Genomic DNA, 18,523 nt, shown 5'->3' with positions numbered 1-18,523 from the left:
GGCAAGAGTACTGGAATGGGTTGCCATTTCCTTCTCCAGGGGATCTTCCTGACCCAGGGATCAAACCCAGGTCTCCTGCATTGTAGGCATATGCTTTTCTGAGCCACCAGTAAATATTTAATCCAATTTTATGTTGATGGGCAGGGCTGTGTTTCCTCCCTGTTGTTTGACCTGAGGCCAAACTATGGTGGAGGTAATGAAGATAATACATTTTTAAATGTATTTATTTTTAATTGGAGGATAATATATTTACAATATTGTTGATTTCTGCCATATAGCAACATAAATCAGCCATAGGTATATGTATGTCCCCTGCTTCTTAAACCTCCCACCCACCCCATCCCACCCCTCTAGGTTGTCACAGAGCACCAGATTTGAGCTCCTTACATCATACAGCAAGTTTCCATATGTACATAATTTTTTAAATGTTCTATATATCAAGAACAACAGAGAAAGATGAATAAAGGGCAGAGAAAAGTTTATCAGATAAATACTACCCAAAAGAAAGTTGGTGTTGCTATATTACAGTAGGCAAAGTGATTTTTATGTAATTTGACTTAAGGCATATAACTTGTAAAAGGGGCAGATTCAACCTTTAAGTTGTTTCTTTCTTGATATACATGCTATGTTATTTTCAATGTAACTTAATAACTTACAGTCTACTTATCAAGAGGTAGGAAATTTATTAATTAAAACAGAAAAGTCAGAGACAAATTCTCGCACAAATTCTCCCATGTAGTTTTCATTGTTTGAGAAAAGTCAGTAAATATTCAGGAAAAAAAATTTTTTTTATATCAGTGAAACTATTTTTGTTTCACTTGGAGATTTCTTACTTTGTTTTCTTTCATAATAATAGAAGTCATCTATTAATTCCACCTAAAACTTGAAAATTTCTACCAGACTTCTCTATAAGAAGAAATAAATATTAACATTTAGAAATGAAGAATCTTTGCAGCTAAAATGAATGATTAGAGGAACCTGCCTGCTTTGAACTGAAACACGTGCAAGAAAAACTAGGGGAAAACTAATTACATAACATAGTGTGAACAGACTGTGCCCATGTACCTGAAAACATTTAGGGTATAGCATGTTCCTTACAGGATGTTAAAAATCAGTGATATATGAACCATTAAGTAATACTTCCACAGATGGAATTAGGGTGTTTGGTCTTCAGAAAAGTCAATGTAAAAAGTCAAACAAAACAGCAATTAAAGTTTCAAGCAGGTCCCCAAATCCCAAGAAACTATTCTAGTACTGTTTCCCTCTGGGGACTTTTTCAATTAAAATACAATAGCTGCCTGTCCTTAGAATGTTGAAAACTGAGAGAGGAATAACCTCTTAGACCAGGAATTCAGCTTGTGAAATCTTTGCTCTCGGGAGTGAGTTCTAAGTTGATGTCAAAACTACAGAAAACATGTAGAAAAAAAATGCATCTTTATCCTCGCTTCTATATTGGTTATTAAATGCAAATCTGGTTCCTTTTTGCTCACTTATATTGATCTGATATTACTTAGAGTGTCTACAAATTGCAGCTAGAATTGGGCAGGTGAATTAAATGAAAATCCCAAGGGAAATATACTTCATTACCAGCTGAATCCCCTTAATCAACCTTCCTCAGGCCCAGTCTCTCCCTGTCTCCCAATTTTCCTCATATTTTCACTCCAAAATATGTGAGGGTTTCTCCTTCTCATGGACAAGGCATGTAATACTGTGCAGTAACCAGGACCTAGAGAGAACATTCATTCAATAGGAAATGAATTTTACTTCTCGTTAAACATCAGCCCTTGGCAAGAATGCTCCGGGCACTTGATTTAGCTGAGGTCAGTCCCCTGGACCCCTAAATGTGAATCTGATGTGTGTGCATGTGCTCCGCTGCTCAGTGATGTCTGACTCTTTGCAACTCCATGGACGATAGCCTGCAGGCTCCTCTGTCCATGGAATTTTCCAGGCAGGAATACTGGGGCGGGTTGCCATTTCCTTCTCCAGGGGATCTTCCTGACTTAGGGATCAAACCCATTTCTCTTGTGTCTCCTGCACTGGCAGGCAGATTCTTTACCACTAAACCACCTGGGAAGCCCCAAGAACTCAGTATGGGCACACAAATCACACAAAATTTTCTCATTAGATATAGACAGATAAACATAAGGGGCACCCAAGGTTTCCAAACTATCACCTGGAAAGTCATTGCTGTCCTTAGACAGACTGGTTTGGAAAACCTCTGATTCTGGCTGAAGAGTTTGGCCAGGCATGAATGAGAGAAGGGAAAAAGCAGACTGCATGAAAGCAAGGGAGAAGCGGTGTCCCGGATGTTTCCCCTGAACCACTTTGGTGTGTATACAGATTGGTGAGCTTTACCTAAAATACAGATAGGTTGAGTTAGCCAGGGAGATACTATTGGCAGCTATAGAAACTTAAGATCCTTAGTTTCCAAAGTTAACGGGCTACATTTTCTGATTATAAAGGATCTCCATAAAATACCCAGAGGGCCAAAAGTCTGTCTCCTGGGAAGTGCCAAGATGGAGAGCTCAATTCAAATATCCTGATCACCTTCTTTCTGGACCATATGGTGAGTTGTTAGAAGTTGCCTCAGTTTGACAGGATGAACTGTCATATCCAAGGCTGTGGGCTCTAAGAACTATTTTTATTCAGCCGCTTCACAAAATAACTTTAGCAGATGCAAAGGTAAGCCTGGCCACACTGATCTCAGTTAAGACCAAAAGGATCTTTTTCTGAGTAACCTGCTGGAAACAATATGGACTTATATATTCCTGATTCAACTCTCTCAAAAGATAGACTTGACATGTCTAAAATTCCCCTTGTCAGGGAACAAAGCACCGTTAGTTATATAGCTTTAACTTGACAGTCTTTTGAATTATATCTTGGAAATATGTCCTCTAGCTCAGACGTTTTAAAACATTTTAAAGCAGCAGAACACTTTTTGCAAATAAAACCTTACAAGAAATAGGGAAAAAAAAAAAAAAAAAAAGAAGAAAGTGAAGGTGCTTTGACTGAAGTGATGTGCAGAGCTCCAAAGACTCATCTACCTTATTTGGATTCTCCCAAATACATCCCCTCATCCCCCTCACACCCTCATATACATCCTAACACACACAGAATAGCCTCAAGATACCCCAATTCACATGTGGGGCTTCCCTGAACACTGTGTGAAAACCCAAATTAGCTGACATCATACTTTTAGGAGATTAGAATATACAAAATGATAATGATTTGATTAAAGCTTCATCAGTAGAAGAAAGACCCATTTTGAGAAGACTGTCTCCATATGGTCCACACCTCCAGGGGTGGCCATTTTGATCAATGGGGAAAACAACAGCCAAACTTGTGTCACAGTAATAACTTAAATTTCCTAAATCAAAGTCCAAGGGGAAGCATCATTCACATATTCAAGAGACCAGCACTATTGATCACAGCCTTTTCTGGTGGTGACCTTGATGTCAAACATGGCTGAGAAGAAATTCAAATAAAATATGGAAAATAATTGCAATTTGCTAATTATTCCTACATAGGAGATGGATTTTACAGGACTCTTATACATATGTTCTCTTTTAACAGCTGTTTGCAATGATCACCTTCAAGTCACAGTGGGAGGGGAAGGCTTTAGAAACCTTTAAACAGGTTATATATGCAACCTTCTGAGGTCTAAAACATTGATTGTCTGGCTGTCCTTATGTGGAGTTCCCCACTGGCTGTATATTAACAAGTCTAAGTTTGAAAAACTTGCCTGCACTGCCATGTGAGTGTATAAGGGACAGGCCAGTGCATTCTTGGCTGTTAAAGTCTACTTGAATAAGGTTAGAGGGGTGGAGTGGGGGTGGGATGGGGCAAAAGTCTGGCAGAAAGGAGCTTATTGATTACAGGAAGCTACTTAGACGTGTATTCAATTTAAACTCTTTAACCAGCAAGTGGTTTACCTCACAGCATCCATGTATATTACCATTTTCTCTTCAGTATATAATACAAGCTTTTCTAGTCAAGTACAATACCCTGTACTACCTCTGGCTCTATCACAATTACCGGTACAATGCTGGGGATATTGTAGTGATTTAATGAACCAGACTTTACTGCACAAACAGTGCAAAATTCCTGAAGATATTTTGCCCATAAACTGAAGAACATTTCTTTTATTTTTAAAATTTAGTTAGCCTTGTTGGCTATTCACTATAATTGAACAAACCATATCTGAATTATGTTTCCTTACCCTTTGATGCTACTAGAAAATAAGCCTTAATATCCACTTCACTTTCTTATATGTAACAAATTTTAAAAACATTTATTCCCAGCATTACTGTAAAAAATTCTTTAAAAACTCAACTCTAGATGTATTGTAAGACATGCTAAGACATTTCTGTATCTCAATGGGAAGCTGTAGGTTTAGCCACAAGCACAATAACAACTACAGCTTGTAGCACGCAATGCTCGTGGCATGGCTTCGGGAGATGCTCGTGGCATGGCTTGGGAGAAGCACTGCAGATGGATTGTCACAGGCCCAGATGGGCTACTTCTGCTCTTTATAGCCTTGGGACATCCCTCCCGTGCTCTGCTAACCCCATCATGCAAAAAAACAGCACACTGAAATAGCCATCTAAAGTTGAAGGTCTCTCCTGAGGAAGGCAATTCACTACCAGGATTTTTTGAATGCTATTTGAATGACAACTACAAAACTAGTTAACTAAGCGAATATGACCCCTAAGTACTCTCTACCAGCTTCCTCTTCAATAAACAATCAGTTTGAGCCTGTGAGTGTACTGTGGCAGGAAACCTGAAGCTCAACAATCATTCTATTGACCACTGCAGTGCTGTATTTTATCCAAAACCCAACTTATGCCCACTGCTTTTCCATTTCACAGTATTTATGGATTAATGATAATAAGAGTGTGCCGGGGTCCAGCCCCGGTGGATCCAGGGTAATTCGAAGAGGGGATGGCGTGGGGAGGAAAAAGTTATTTATTTAGAAATATAAAGAGAGATTAGGAAGAAATAGTGTAGTAGGAAAATTTAGTGGAGAAAAGATGCTGAATAACTTGGTTTACGTGGAAAATCAATAAAGTTCCAAGACAAGGAACTTGCACCATCTACATTAGGCCACTGGCGTCCTCTTGAATAGCGGGGGGTGCCTCGCCTTGGGCTCCCTCTCGTGTGGATCTTAAAAGCCAGGACAAGTAAGTAGACATTGCGAACCTCCATGCCCCAGATGGGAATTCAGCCAGAAAATAGAGTAAGCAAAGACACAGGGGAAACCAGTCCAGTGACTGGCCCTCCTCTATTGTCCGGAAAGGCCTTATATACTTTTGATGTTACATAGAGATCAATGGATAATACAAAATTATGCAGCATCAGCAGCCCTGACTCTTATCAAGACCAGGCTTTCTCTCTGCATACCTAGTTGTATATATAAGTCTTAGGCGATTTACATCACCTTCTGGCCAGAAGGCCAATTAACATTTTATGGCCCTTTTCTGATAAGGGTTTGTCAGCCAGAAGACTTATTTGCCTTAACAGTGTTGTTCTTCCCAAAGTCTGGTGCCACTCTCAGAAAGCACTAAATCAAGTTACATTCTTACATAGCAAGGACACAACAATTTATAACAATGAAAGAAGTACAGTGATTTATAACAAAGAGAAAAGTAATTAACTCAAAAGTCTAGAGTTGCTAACATCAAAACTACTATATTCCTTTTCCTATATCCCAATTACATTGATTAATACCCTCCAGGTGCCTAAACGATAAAGAATATGGAGGCCTGGTAGCAGTCATTGACTCAACAGTGAAACCCATCACCAATACAATTTTTAGCTTTTTAGAAAAGGCTCTGTATCTCTAAGATGCTCTAAGCTTCGTGCCTCTCACGGTTGGGGGCCGTAAACAATTCACAAGCTGAAAAAGTCCAGGCAGACCGGTTAGGTAAGGTAGAAAGCCATCAAAGGGGTTTAAACCGAGACCTTCTTTTTATATGCAGGAGACTGTTAACTGAAGCCCTGAGTTAACTTTTTCCAGAGAATGTCAGGAGAGTGGAAAGCATAGTACAATAAAGCAGGCAGACTCTGGTTTTTGGGGGTAGATGTTCAGGAAAACCCAGGGGGAACCCCTGAAGCCAGATCACGCCTTTGCGTTTTGTTGGGCTTCCTTCCTCATGACCTCTGCCACGAGCAGGATTCCTCACGCTGGCTCCCAGCAAGAGTGCATATTCTTAGCACCAACTATGTGTCAAACATCATGCTAGGCACATCACAGGCATTAACTCACATAATTCTCATAACAACCTAATGGGGTCCTCCTTATAGAAGTCCCCATATAGAAATAATTTCCCATTTTGTGAAAGAGAAAGGTGAAACATCAAATAATTTGCCTCTGGTCACATAAGTAGAACTTGAGTAAGAACCCAAATGATTCTGTCTTCAGAACCAAACTTCCACCCTGTTGAAAAAACTATTTTTAGGTGTAGCTATATAATATTGTATCCATCAAGATTAGTTGCAAAAAAACAGAGCCTCCTTTGTCAGACTGAAGCCCTCATTAGAAGAGATGAATCAACAAATTCTAGATGACTTTCTAGAAACAATTCCCAAAGCCATCCTGGAGAACTAGAGACCAAATGATATAATGCGTCTTTTCAGATCAGGAATCTGCCATTTTAGAATCATACCTCCAACTCCCACGATTAGAACTTGCTTCTACTCCACCTCCTCCATGGTAATGCCACACCAGCTACAATTCACACCAGCAAAACAGTTGCCACATCCACTGCCTCTTGACACATTCAAAGCTAGCGATTGGACACTATAGTCACACAGACAACCCTCAAGACCCACAGTGCTTCCAACACAGTACAGCCTCCAACACTTCTACCTCTGAAATCCCTGTACAAATGCAACCAATATGATGAACCTAATCAAATTCCGACCTCTCTCCAAGAGGGAGATGGAGAATTATATTTTAATTCTCCAATGTCTGCAGTACATGAAGGGAACAAGAGAAGAAGGGTGGAATGGATGTTGAGTTATAATCCTACAAACTCAACATTCAGAAAACTAAGATCATGGGATCCAGTCCCATCAGTTCATGGCAAATAGATGGGGAAACATGGAAACAGTGAGAGATTTTATTTTGGGGGGCTCCAAAATCACTGCAGATGGTGACTGCAGCCATGATATTAAAAGCCACTTTTCCTTGGAAGAAAAGCTATGACCAACCTAGACAGTATATTAAAAAGCAGAGACATTATTTTGCCACCAAAGGTCCATCTGGTCAAAGCTATAGTTTTTCCAGTAGTGAGAGTTGGACTCTAAAGAAAGCTGAGTGCTGAAAAATTGATGCTTTTGAACTGCTGGTGTTGGAGAAGACTCTTGAGAGTCCCTTGGACTGCAAGGAGATTAAACCAGTCCATCCTAAAGGAAATCAGTCCTGACTATTCATTGGAAGGACTGATGCTGAAGTTGAAACTCCAATACTTTGGCCATCTGATGCAAAGAACTGACTCACTGGAAAAGACCCTGATTCTGGGAAAGACTGAAGGCAGTAGGAGAAGGGGACAACAGAGGATGAGATGGTTGGATGTACCACTGACTTGATGGACATGAGTTTGAGCAAGCTCCGGGAATGGGTGTGGACAGGGAAGCCTGGCATACTGCAGTCCATGGGGCTGCAAAAAGTCAGACATGATTGTGCGACTGAACTAAACAGTCACTACAAATTCTAAAGATTGTACTTGTTTAACATGGTTGCAAAATTTTGTGTGTCTAGGGAAAGGTCCCAGATTTTTCATCAGATTCTCAATGAGGTCCATGATGCACAAATGGATTAAATCTATATGATAACATCTTGAGACTAAGATAAACTTTACAGGAGGGGTAAAGCATAGTGGCTAATGATAGAGCTCTCAAAGTCATGAGTTCATGAAGGTGAGTTCAATTTCTGGTCCTGTCACTTAACAGATGTTTAACCTTTAGCATCTTATCTGATGTCCTTGTCCCTTGATTTCCCCTTCTGTAAAATGTGTAAAATAAAATGAACCTAATATGGGTGTTCAGAAGATTAAGTGAAATAATAAATGTATTTAAAGAGTACCTGGCACTTGGGTAATGTTCCCTAAGTGTTACCTATTATACTGAAAAATATGTGGACAAGATAAATTCTCAGCTTAAAAGGTTATATAGTAGAATTGCAATCATGTCCCCACACTTTTAAATTCATTTTCAATTTCATACAGCTTTTAGAAGTGAGTATTTGATTTCCTGTGACAGCAAACAGAAAGACAACCACCCATTTATATGGTGATGACCTGGTTCTACTTAAAGAATATATTGATCTCACAGCCAATTACTGCCAGAAGGAACAGCTCAAGCACGACTGTGCCAAAACCAAATGTGTCAGTTTTAGGAGATGTTCTTCAGGACTTAAATGGATAGTATTTTGAAAGCATTCAAAATGCTAACCCTTTTATTGTTTATTGTCTGGAGGGAAGTGTATTAATAGTTACTTCATCCTGGCAGGCCTGCTACGATACCATTTTATTCAATCAAATATTCTACTTGTGTCTTGTTATTTGGGTGAGGGGGATGACTGATAATTCCAGCTCACAAAAATCTTGCCATCCAAGAGCCTATCTTCCAGGCTTAAAGCAGCAAGACTTAGTGCTTCCATGGATTCTGCTCCATCATTGGTGCAAGTGATGAAGCTTTACAAAGCAAAGCCTGAGCCCTGCGGGCAGGTACTCCTCCAGGCACCTCTGCATAGCAGAAACATGGTTTGGGCTTGGAAAGGATGCAAAGTAGACCCTTTAATCCTGACTATACTTCCTCGATGTCTAAAATGTATGTGCCCAATCAACTGCAAGAAAAACCTACATTTCATTCATCTGTAACCTTGGCATTGATTGACAGATACATGGCTCCAATATGTAGCCTGATGGACAGCAGATTGTAACACGTTAAAAAGAACAATTATGTCCAATGTCAGCCAGCACTCAGGGAACGGGTTCTCTAATATCCTGCTGGTAACAGGAGTTAGTACAGTTCTTATGAGACTGACTTGGGAATTATCTAACAAAATCTTTAAAAGTGAATGCTTATTGATTCACCAATTCCACTTCTAAGAATTTATTCCAAGGAAATGATCTTACAACTGCATAAACTGTATGGATAAGAATGTTAATTTAGAACCTGTTTATAATACAAACAAGGGCTTCCCTGGTGGCTCAGAGGTTAAAGCGTCTGCCTCCAATGCGGGAGACCCGGGTTCGATCCCTGGGTCGGGAAGATACCCTGGAGAAGGAAATGGTAACCCACTCCAGTATTCTTGCCTGGAGAATCCCATGGACAGAGGAGCCTGGTCACAAAGAGTCAGACACGACTGAGTGAATTCACTTCACTTCTATAATACAAACAGTTGCAAAAAGAACTTAAGGTTGACAACATTAAAACAATTATGGTATTGCCTTATATTTAAATTCTATGCAGTTATTAGAAGGAAAATTTAGATGTATTTAAATATTGGTATGAAAAGATATCTGTGACATAAATTTAAAAAAACAGGTGTGATCTCATATGCATTTGTGTGTATTTATATATTATATATCGGAGAAGGCAATGACAGCCCACTCCAGTACTCTTGCCTGGAAAATAACATGGGTGGCGGAGCCTGGTAGGCTGCATGCATTCCATGGGGCCGCTAAGAGTTGGACACGGCTGAGCGGCTTCACTTTCACTTTTCACTTTCATGCACTAGAGAAGGAAATGGCAGCCCACTCCAGTACTCTTGCCTGGAGAAGCCCAGGGATGGGGGAGTCTGGTTGGCTTCCATCTATGGGATCGCACAGAGTTGGACATGACTGAAGCAACTTAGCAGCAGCAGCAGCATATATTATATATACATGTGTGAATATACATTATATATAATTATATGGAAAAATAAACAATATTTCTAGAAAGCTATACACTGGAAGGTTAACAGTGGTAATTTATAATGTTTGAGACTGAGCAATTATTATTTTTTTCTTATGCTATTCCATATTTTATTTAAAATGATCAGCATATAAAACTTTTTTAAACAGAAAAAATAAATTATTAAAAAATCTTACACTCATATGATAGCACTTTTACTTGAAGATAGTCCAAGATATGTATTGAGATTCATACATACAGAATCTCTAAACTCTTTCTTTGTATCTTGTACCAATATTGGAACAAGCAAACCTAAATGCCTTTAGAAGACAGGTGGGCAAATTAAGTGAAACAGGATATCAGGCAAAGGGAAAAGAAAGTGATCATGTTTAACTATAGAGCACATACCTAGTCCAAATGCTTTCAAATTCATAGAGCTTTCCAAGCACTCAAAATACATCTACAGGTTGAATCTGAACAGCAAGCCGCTAATAAGGACCTTTGCAGTATAAATCTACACACATGCAGAACATTACTGTAACTCTCCCACACAACTCATCAGTACTCCCTCCCCTCCTCTTAAAGGTGGCTTAAGCAGTATCTATAAAGGAGATAATTTTTTTCATATTTGGAAAATTATCTTCCTAAAATTTAATATAAGAAAAAGGCTTGTTTTTCTTGGTAAATGTTAATTTCATAACAGAATGAAAGCAACATATTTAATTGGTGTTCTCTATTTTTGTTATTTGTTGTTCTAGAAAGCTCCCATATGTCCCTTAGCCTAGGTTTTCTGTAAAACTGTCTTTCCCTCTCTACCACTTAGTTCTTACTCACTTTCTTTAATCTTTACAGTACATGTATTAATCTTACATTTGAGTATATGTATATACATGACTTTAAATATTTTTGAAATTCAGACTGGGCGAAGGGAAGTAGCAATGATATACTGAAAAAATAACATCAGCATGCAATAAAATAATTGTAATGACTTGCAAACATGCTTTATATATTTTGTATTATCTCTATTTGCCAAAATTTAAACTACAAAGTATAGACTGCTAATGTAATACGGGAAATTTAACAGGTAACATGGAAAAGAACCAGGAACACAACAGGTAAAAAGAAAAGGCTAAGTGGGTGGGAAATAGAAGGTTTTAAAAGGCGGAATAATTGCATTATAGACTATGCATGTGCAGCGACTACTGTGACAAAAATAACAGAAAACAGACAGCACCTTTCTTGTGCTTGCGCTCAGTCACTTTAGTCATGTCCATCTCTTCGGGACCCCATGGACTGTAGCCTACCAGGTTCCTCTGTCCATTGGGGATCCTCCAGGCAAGAATACTGGAGTGGATTGCCATTTCCTTCTCCAGGGGATCTTTCCAACCCAGGGATAGAACCTGTGCCTCCCCTCCATTGGCAGGCAGGTTCACTACCACTAACGCCACCTGGGAAGCCCAGTACCCTCACAGGGATCTGGATAAGTTGTCTGCAGAGTCCATCTTCCATCCTCTCTGGGTCCTGCGCCTGCCTTCCCACCTCCCAGGCTTCTCTACCTGCTTCTAGCTGCTGCTTTACTGCCCACCCACCAATAACCTCTAATCACTCAAAAACTGGAAATGAGAATATAAATATTCCTCAAACTTGAAGTTTTGGAACTAAGATGTTTATTAAAAATTAAAAATTGATGGCAGGTAATTATCAAAATGAAATGTGCTAAGATGAGTAATATTAAAATTAATTATTAAATATTTTAAATGGTATGTTATTTTCACATTTATAAGCTGCTTCTTTTTTAGGAATAAAAGTTTTAAGATCAATGAAATGCTGGAAAATTCTTTAAAGTAAGCTCTCATATAAATTCAAGGCATGTGCTAAGTCAAAAGTGCAACTTTGACGGTAAAAAGCTAAGCAATACTCAGCTCAGTGAGATATACATATAACAAAGAACATTACCCTAACCAGTCTCATTTTTACTGTCTACTGAAATAAAATTCAATTTAAAGAAATAAGACCCAAATATAAAAGAATAAGTTGGCTACTTGTAAGAAATACATTCCTTGTTTAACTATATATCTTGAACTCTCATTGAAATGAAACAAAACAAAACATTTTAGAAATTAATAATCAAAAGCTGGATGAGAAAGTAATCTCATACACATGCCTAAACAGCATTCAGTATAAAGATTTCCTAAAACATTTCAGGGTGTAAAGTCAAGAAATTTTTTTTTAAATTACTTCTTTAGTCAAAGATAATGACTAAATATCTAAAAGAGAAAGAACTTTCATATACGTCTAAATGTAAGGAAAGACTTAGAAACAAATAAAACTTCCAAAAATGTGTTTTTTACCCCAAATAAGAAAAGCACAATAGAGTGTGAGAGACAAAGGATATTTCTGAATTGAAAAAATAAAATGAATATGGAGAATGAAGTACTCTGATGATGTATGGACTCCACAGCATCAACATTCAATAAACATTAAAGACACAATGCAGGTATAGATTGACAATCTAAAAATGATTACCAACAGAGACAAACAAAAACAGCACTATCATCACTACCCTAGGATACCAAAGAGAGGGTCATATAACGATGAAGTGTATTTCATTCTCCTAAGACAGGGGAGTGTGGTAGAATTACTGAGTGCTATTAAAACACTGGAGGGTTTCTACAGAAAAGTCTGCAAGATAGATGTAATTACTGTGGGATTATAAATCTACCCACTAAGGTGATGAATTAATGTCCAAAATAAATACCGAGAAACTCAGAATCAACAAATTAGCAGCAAATTACAGAGAAAACAATCACATGATGTCTGAGGTCCCATTTCAGTGAAGCTCCACCATGAAAGAGCCAGCAATGAAGCTGGCAGTGATTCTGAAGCAGCAGCAGCAGCAGCAATCCATAAAGGCTTCTTAATTTTCTTGTCATTTAAGAATTAAGCCGCTTCCAGTGCACACTGATCCTACCAGGTGCACTAAATTGATGTCATTATGAGCCATCAGGAAATACCCACCGAGACCTATACCAACACTGAGAAGTTTTGTTAAACAGCTGTGTGTTTTAATTGATTTGTATTATTTAAAATAGAACAGTTAAAAGTCAGTTATAGGATGTTGTGTAAAAGAGATGCCTAAAGACTCTAGGGAGACTGAGTTCAGAAGAAAGCCAATCACTGGAACTTCACTCGAGCACTTAAGATTATTACTAGAGGAAGCACAATTAAATCATCAGTTTATCAACCATCATTATAAATCACCAGGCAACATATCAAGCTTCATTATTTAAGAATCCTTAACCAGTGACTTCCTGCATCACTGAGAGTCAAAAGCAATCTATTCACCAAAAGGTACCTAAGCAGTTTCAGATTTTTTGCTGTGTGTGTGTTTACCCTGAGAGATTTATCATGGAAATATAATGAAAATTCACTAAAATTATCATACCTTTGCATGCTTCAGACATGCTAAAATCTTCTAAGTGAAATTAGTGGTATTTGGGACATGCAGAATGTGTACTCAAGACTTCTAGGCCGGTTCTCTCACGGTTCTCCCATGTATGAAATCACATGGGAAAATAAGCATCGAGTTTCTTCCCACTTCTATCCATCCAATCCCATTCATTTACTCGCACTTGGACAGCCTTCCCCAGACATAAATAATCAGAAAATAAAGTACCTCAAAATTCCTAGCTTTCCAAATCTAAAGCACACAGTTCAGGTGTTAGAAACTATATATTTGAAAGGAGATGACACAGGTTGAGTTTTGTATACAACCCTTTCTCTTACTCTTCGCACCAACTCTATGTAGATGCTGCCATTAATTTTAGTGGAAAGATAAGACATGAAGAGTTTTTTGTTATTTGCCCAAGGTCAGATAGCTCATAAGTGGCGGTACCCAAAGTTAGATCCACTCTGCCTGATATAGCACCTAGATAAACATTCTGAAAGGAAGAAAACCTCCTTGGAGAAGGGCTAATGCCATTCAAACATTTGCTTATTTAATGATACTAAGAAATTGTTAACAACTTTAGTTGTGATAATAGAATTGTGGTTATTTTTTTAAAGAATTCTTACCTTTTTTAAATAAACTTTTTTGAGATAAATGTGGATTCACATGCAGTTGTAAGAAATGATACAAAGAGATTGCTCATACCCTTTACTCAGTTCCCTCAATGGGAATATGTTGCAAAACAAACCTACATTATCACAACCATGATACTGACATTGATACAGTCAGATACAGAACATTCCTATTGCCACCTGATTCCCTCCTTGCCTTTTATAACCACACCCACTTTCCTCCTACCCATAACCTCTGAAAACTGCAGTCTATTCTCCTACCTATAATTTTCTCATCTCAAAAACGTTAACTAAATGGAATCATTTACCAGGCAATCTTTGGGAATTGACTTTTTGCACTCAATAATTCTCTGGCGATTCATTCAGGTTGTTGGTTACTTTGAATTACTGAGTTGTATCCGGGGTAAGGATGTACCATTATTTGTTTAACCATGCACCTCCTAAAGAACTTCAGAGTTGTTTCCATTTGGGCTATTATGAATAAAGCTGCTATAAACATTTGTGGAGAGCCCTTATCTTCTAAACACACATACTTAAATGATTATGGATGAGATAATATGTCTAGAATTTGCTACCAAAAAAATTAGATCAGGTGAGATACCAAAATAATAAGATTGGTCATTAGTTTGTAAGTGTACTATACCAGGGGTCCCAAACCCCCAGTACCTGTACATGGTCTGTTAGGAACTGATCTGCACAGCAAGTGAGTGGTTGTCTTTCCTGGTGCCAAAAAGGCTGAGGACCACTACACTACACTATTATCTCTATTTTTGTATTATGTTTATAATTTCCCATATTATAGATATTATACATATTCCCATATTATACAAATTCCCATATGTATTATATTTATAGTTTCCCATAATAAAAAAATTTTAAAAAGAAGATAGTAAGAAAAATTACTTATCTGATCACTACACACTCACATATACAAATATACATATCTTCAAGTAAAACTAGAAGTATGATTTCTTGTCTTTTGATTTTAGCCTCTGCCAAGATTATAGGAGTTCTTTACCTAAAACACAGTGCCCACACCTTCCAGTGATCATTACTGTGACAGTCACTGTACCAATTTAGGCAGATCCAAGCTAGGCACCTGTTCACTTTCTTCTAGAAATTCTTTATTAGGCTGCAAGGTTGAGATAATAGGTAGTCTATGATGTTGGACAAAAGCAGGTAAGTAATCACCATAATCAAATGTATGAGATTCATGAGTGGCTTGTCTTCAAAAGAGAGAGTTCATAACTGACATGAATAGGTCCTTATCATCAAGACAAATGCTGAGGGAACAGAAGTGTGATTACTGAAGATGAAGAGCAACAAACTATATGAGCACAATCAAGCCTGAAAATGAAGTGAAATGCATGTTATATTATGCAAAGACTGCTTTTGTTTTTAAGCCACTCTGGAGGACAGGATATTATTATCATGTTCAGTCTGCAAGCTAATGGTTCTTTAGTATAATTCTGCAAAATGGTGTCTACTATTTGGTGCCACCAATATCCTATCAGCTCACTCTTCCCCAGTGCCGTACCACACCCTCCCCCTCACAGCACTGACAACACCCTATTTTTTCTCCATATGGGGCCTTACAAAAATGAGGACACACTCTCTCAAAGATCTCAGGCAAAGAACAGCACATAAACAGCAACCCATTAGCTAAACTGGGATTAAAAACTAAGACCTCCAAAGTGAATATTCATAATGAGTTTCAAATACCAAGTTAGTACAATGGCAACAAATAAGTTTCCCTTGCTAGGTCTTCAGTGCCTGGAGATACACTGTGATGAGCAATTCTAAAGCCTAAATAAAGTGCGTTATCAAAAGTGGGGATATCTGTCCACAAGATCAATCCCAATAAGACACATTCCAAAGGAACACCTAAATGTTATACTTAGATTACCATTAGGGTATATCAAATATCCCTCCCAATAAGTGGGCCTCATACTTGGTATTAAGATGGTAATTCTTATTGTGATAGGATCTGATCATTACTACCATACTCTGCTAAGTAGGAAAAAGAGTCTGCTAACAGGCAGTCTGGATCATGCTTAAATGCCTGTAAACTATTAATAAAAGATACTAGTCAATTCCATTTAAAACTATCAATATACAGATTGGGTCATGTGGTTGGGTTAACAACTTAGGTATCCAATCAGTGGAACAAAATCTCTCGACAACATCATACTAGGAAATTAAGAAAATATGGTTGAGTTCAAAAATCTTATTTATATGTCACAAGTCAGAACAGAGACATGTGAAATTAAAGCCCAAAATGACACAGACCATCCAGAATTGTGCTTTGGTTTGCACTGAGGAGATTAATGATAGGGCTGCTAGAGACATAAAAAGGAAAAACATAAGATTTGGGCTCAGGTGCATAATATAAAACATAATTGAGAAGAAGCAGACAAAAAAGGCACTGCAGTTAAATACGTATATATTTTTGGATGCTCCCTTCCTCTATCCTTTGCTGTCTTCTTTGACTCTCAAAACCAAGCATTTTCCAGGGCCTGTGGATTCTGACTCTACAGTTTATATTTTTGGACAGTTTGTGGTCACTGACAAGACACTGGAAGTTGAATCACTTAGCACTCACCTTGACATACTTAAAGGTTAGTCTAAAACACTTTGCATAAAATAAAAGGCTCTTGCCAAAAACCTTTCTGATGGATTTGCTTATATATCTCATTACATTATCCTCATAGCAACCACTGATTTCTGGTCTACAGAACTGGGATTTAAAAGGGACCATTTTTGTAAGCTGAAGTGGTTTCTGAGAAATGGACATGTGAAAGAAGGAGGGGGAAATATAGAGAGAACAAAGGCAACAGAGAAAGCATTAAACTGGAAAGAATTCCAAGAACACACTGTATAGCATGGGTTTGGGGAAGTGAACAGCCATGTATGGCAGTAGCTGAGACTGTGTAGTGTGGGGGAGGAGGAGATAAGCTGGAAAGGGCCAGCGGGACCCAGAGATTGGCAGCCCTGGAACCCAGGCAAGGCATTTAGACCACACACCATAGCCCCTTGGGCAGCTACTGCAGGCTTGCTGCATGGTTGGGAAAACACAACTAATGGGAAGGGGCAGGGAGGAAAGGAGCAGAAGACCAGGTTTTACTAGTTGTTCCAGGTGAGGCAACAGGGTGCAAACCAGGAAGGTGATGGTAGGAACAGGAAAAAAGGATTAATTTTGAGCAGGGGGCAGGGGGAGGTGTGGTGGTGTGTGACTCATATACTTAAAACTCGTTTTTTTCCTCAATTAAAACCTAAGAAATGGTCATTTGCAATCATTGTCAGAGAACTACATATGAGATGCTAAGGATTCTTAAGTTGATTGGGAGGTAAACTGTCATTATGATCAAACACATAAGAGGGCATAAAAATTCTAATGGCTGATAAAGTCATTTTTAAAGGAAGCTTTGATTAAGCTTCACAGAGGCTGGGAGAAAATAAGATTTTTGATATAAGTAAAAAAGAGACCATGATTGGTTGCAAGGTAATGAATATTTTTTGAAAATTTCTAAAATAATTAGTTGCTGATTTTAGCAAGACAGTAATAATGACTTACATGATTAACAAACTTATTTTCTCTACTTTTGCAAATATACTTTTTATATCTACTTTTGCAGATCTATTTTTGCAACTTTTTAAAATCACTATTGCAAACGTATTATTCATCAAAAGTACTTTTTTTTCCTGCAAATGCACCTATGAGTAAAACTCTGAAGCAGTAAGAGGTGACACACACTAAATCATCCATTTCTTGGTTGTATATGCCAACTTTGTTTCTGTTCTCACTTAATAAATTTTTGTTGAAAATCTACTGTATAAGTACTGCACTGGTGCTGGTTATACAATGGAGAGAAAAAAAAAAGGTCTAGCCACAAGAGTACACACAGTATAATGGAAAAAATTAATTTAAAAAATCCAAATACATAATTTAAATTTTTAACATGTACTATGAAGGAAAATTACAGGGTGCTATGAGGGCTTATACAGAGAAGCTAAACCAAGCCTGGGTCTGGTAAGATGTTTTAAAGGAAAGTGTCTTTGAACTGAAATCTGTAAGAAAGTAGAGGAATGAAATAGAAAAAAAAAGAAGAGAGACAGAGCTAGAAGAAAAGACGCGCAGAGGGAAGGAATCACATATAAAAACAAAAACGTTCTCTAACCTGTTGAGTAATAGTGTCCCATGGTCCCTGCAGCAGTCTCATCTTATAGCACTCATGAACTCCTTCCCAGATGTCCTTCAGAGCTAAAGGTCTTCCATCTGTGAAAGTAAAGACTGCCAGTTAGTAATTGATTGGACACTGTGGTGCTTAATGTCTATCTAAAACTACTGAAAGAATTTTATAACTTTTTACATAACCTTTACTTAGTATACATACTGTTTATATATCAAAAGAGTACTGTATGAATTACTATTTTCTTCCAGAGGGAAATTTAAATAATCAAACTTCTCTCCATCCATTGAGCAGTAAAATTATCTGCTCACTTATTGCCTCTAGGAATTTTACAAAATAAATAAGATCCACAT

The 18,523-nt window shown here is 37.9% G+C and overlaps 1 protein-coding gene across 3 annotated transcripts in view; it reads right to left on the bottom strand.

Moving 5' to 3' along the window:
- Positions 1–18,523, bottom strand: part of ATG10 (autophagy related 10) — a 277,457-nt gene that overhangs the window by 61,968 nt on the left and 196,966 nt on the right. For all 3 annotated transcript variants that reach the window (XM_060415984.1, XM_027970494.3, XM_060415985.1), the window contains one exon: positions 18,159–18,256. In XM_060415984.1, coding sequence (XP_060271967.1) covers positions 18,159–18,256 — 98 coding nt within the window. The remainder of the gene's footprint in view (positions 1–18,158; positions 18,257–18,523) is intronic.

This window comes from Ovis aries, chromosome 5, assembly GCF_016772045.2.
Source record: "Ovis aries strain OAR_USU_Benz2616 breed Rambouillet chromosome 5, ARS-UI_Ramb_v3.0, whole genome shotgun sequence".
In the NCBI taxonomy this organism is placed as follows: Eukaryota; Metazoa; Chordata; class Mammalia; order Artiodactyla; family Bovidae; genus Ovis; species Ovis aries.
Note: the sequence above shows the minus strand (reverse complement) of the source record. Positions and strands in the feature narration are given on the sequence as shown.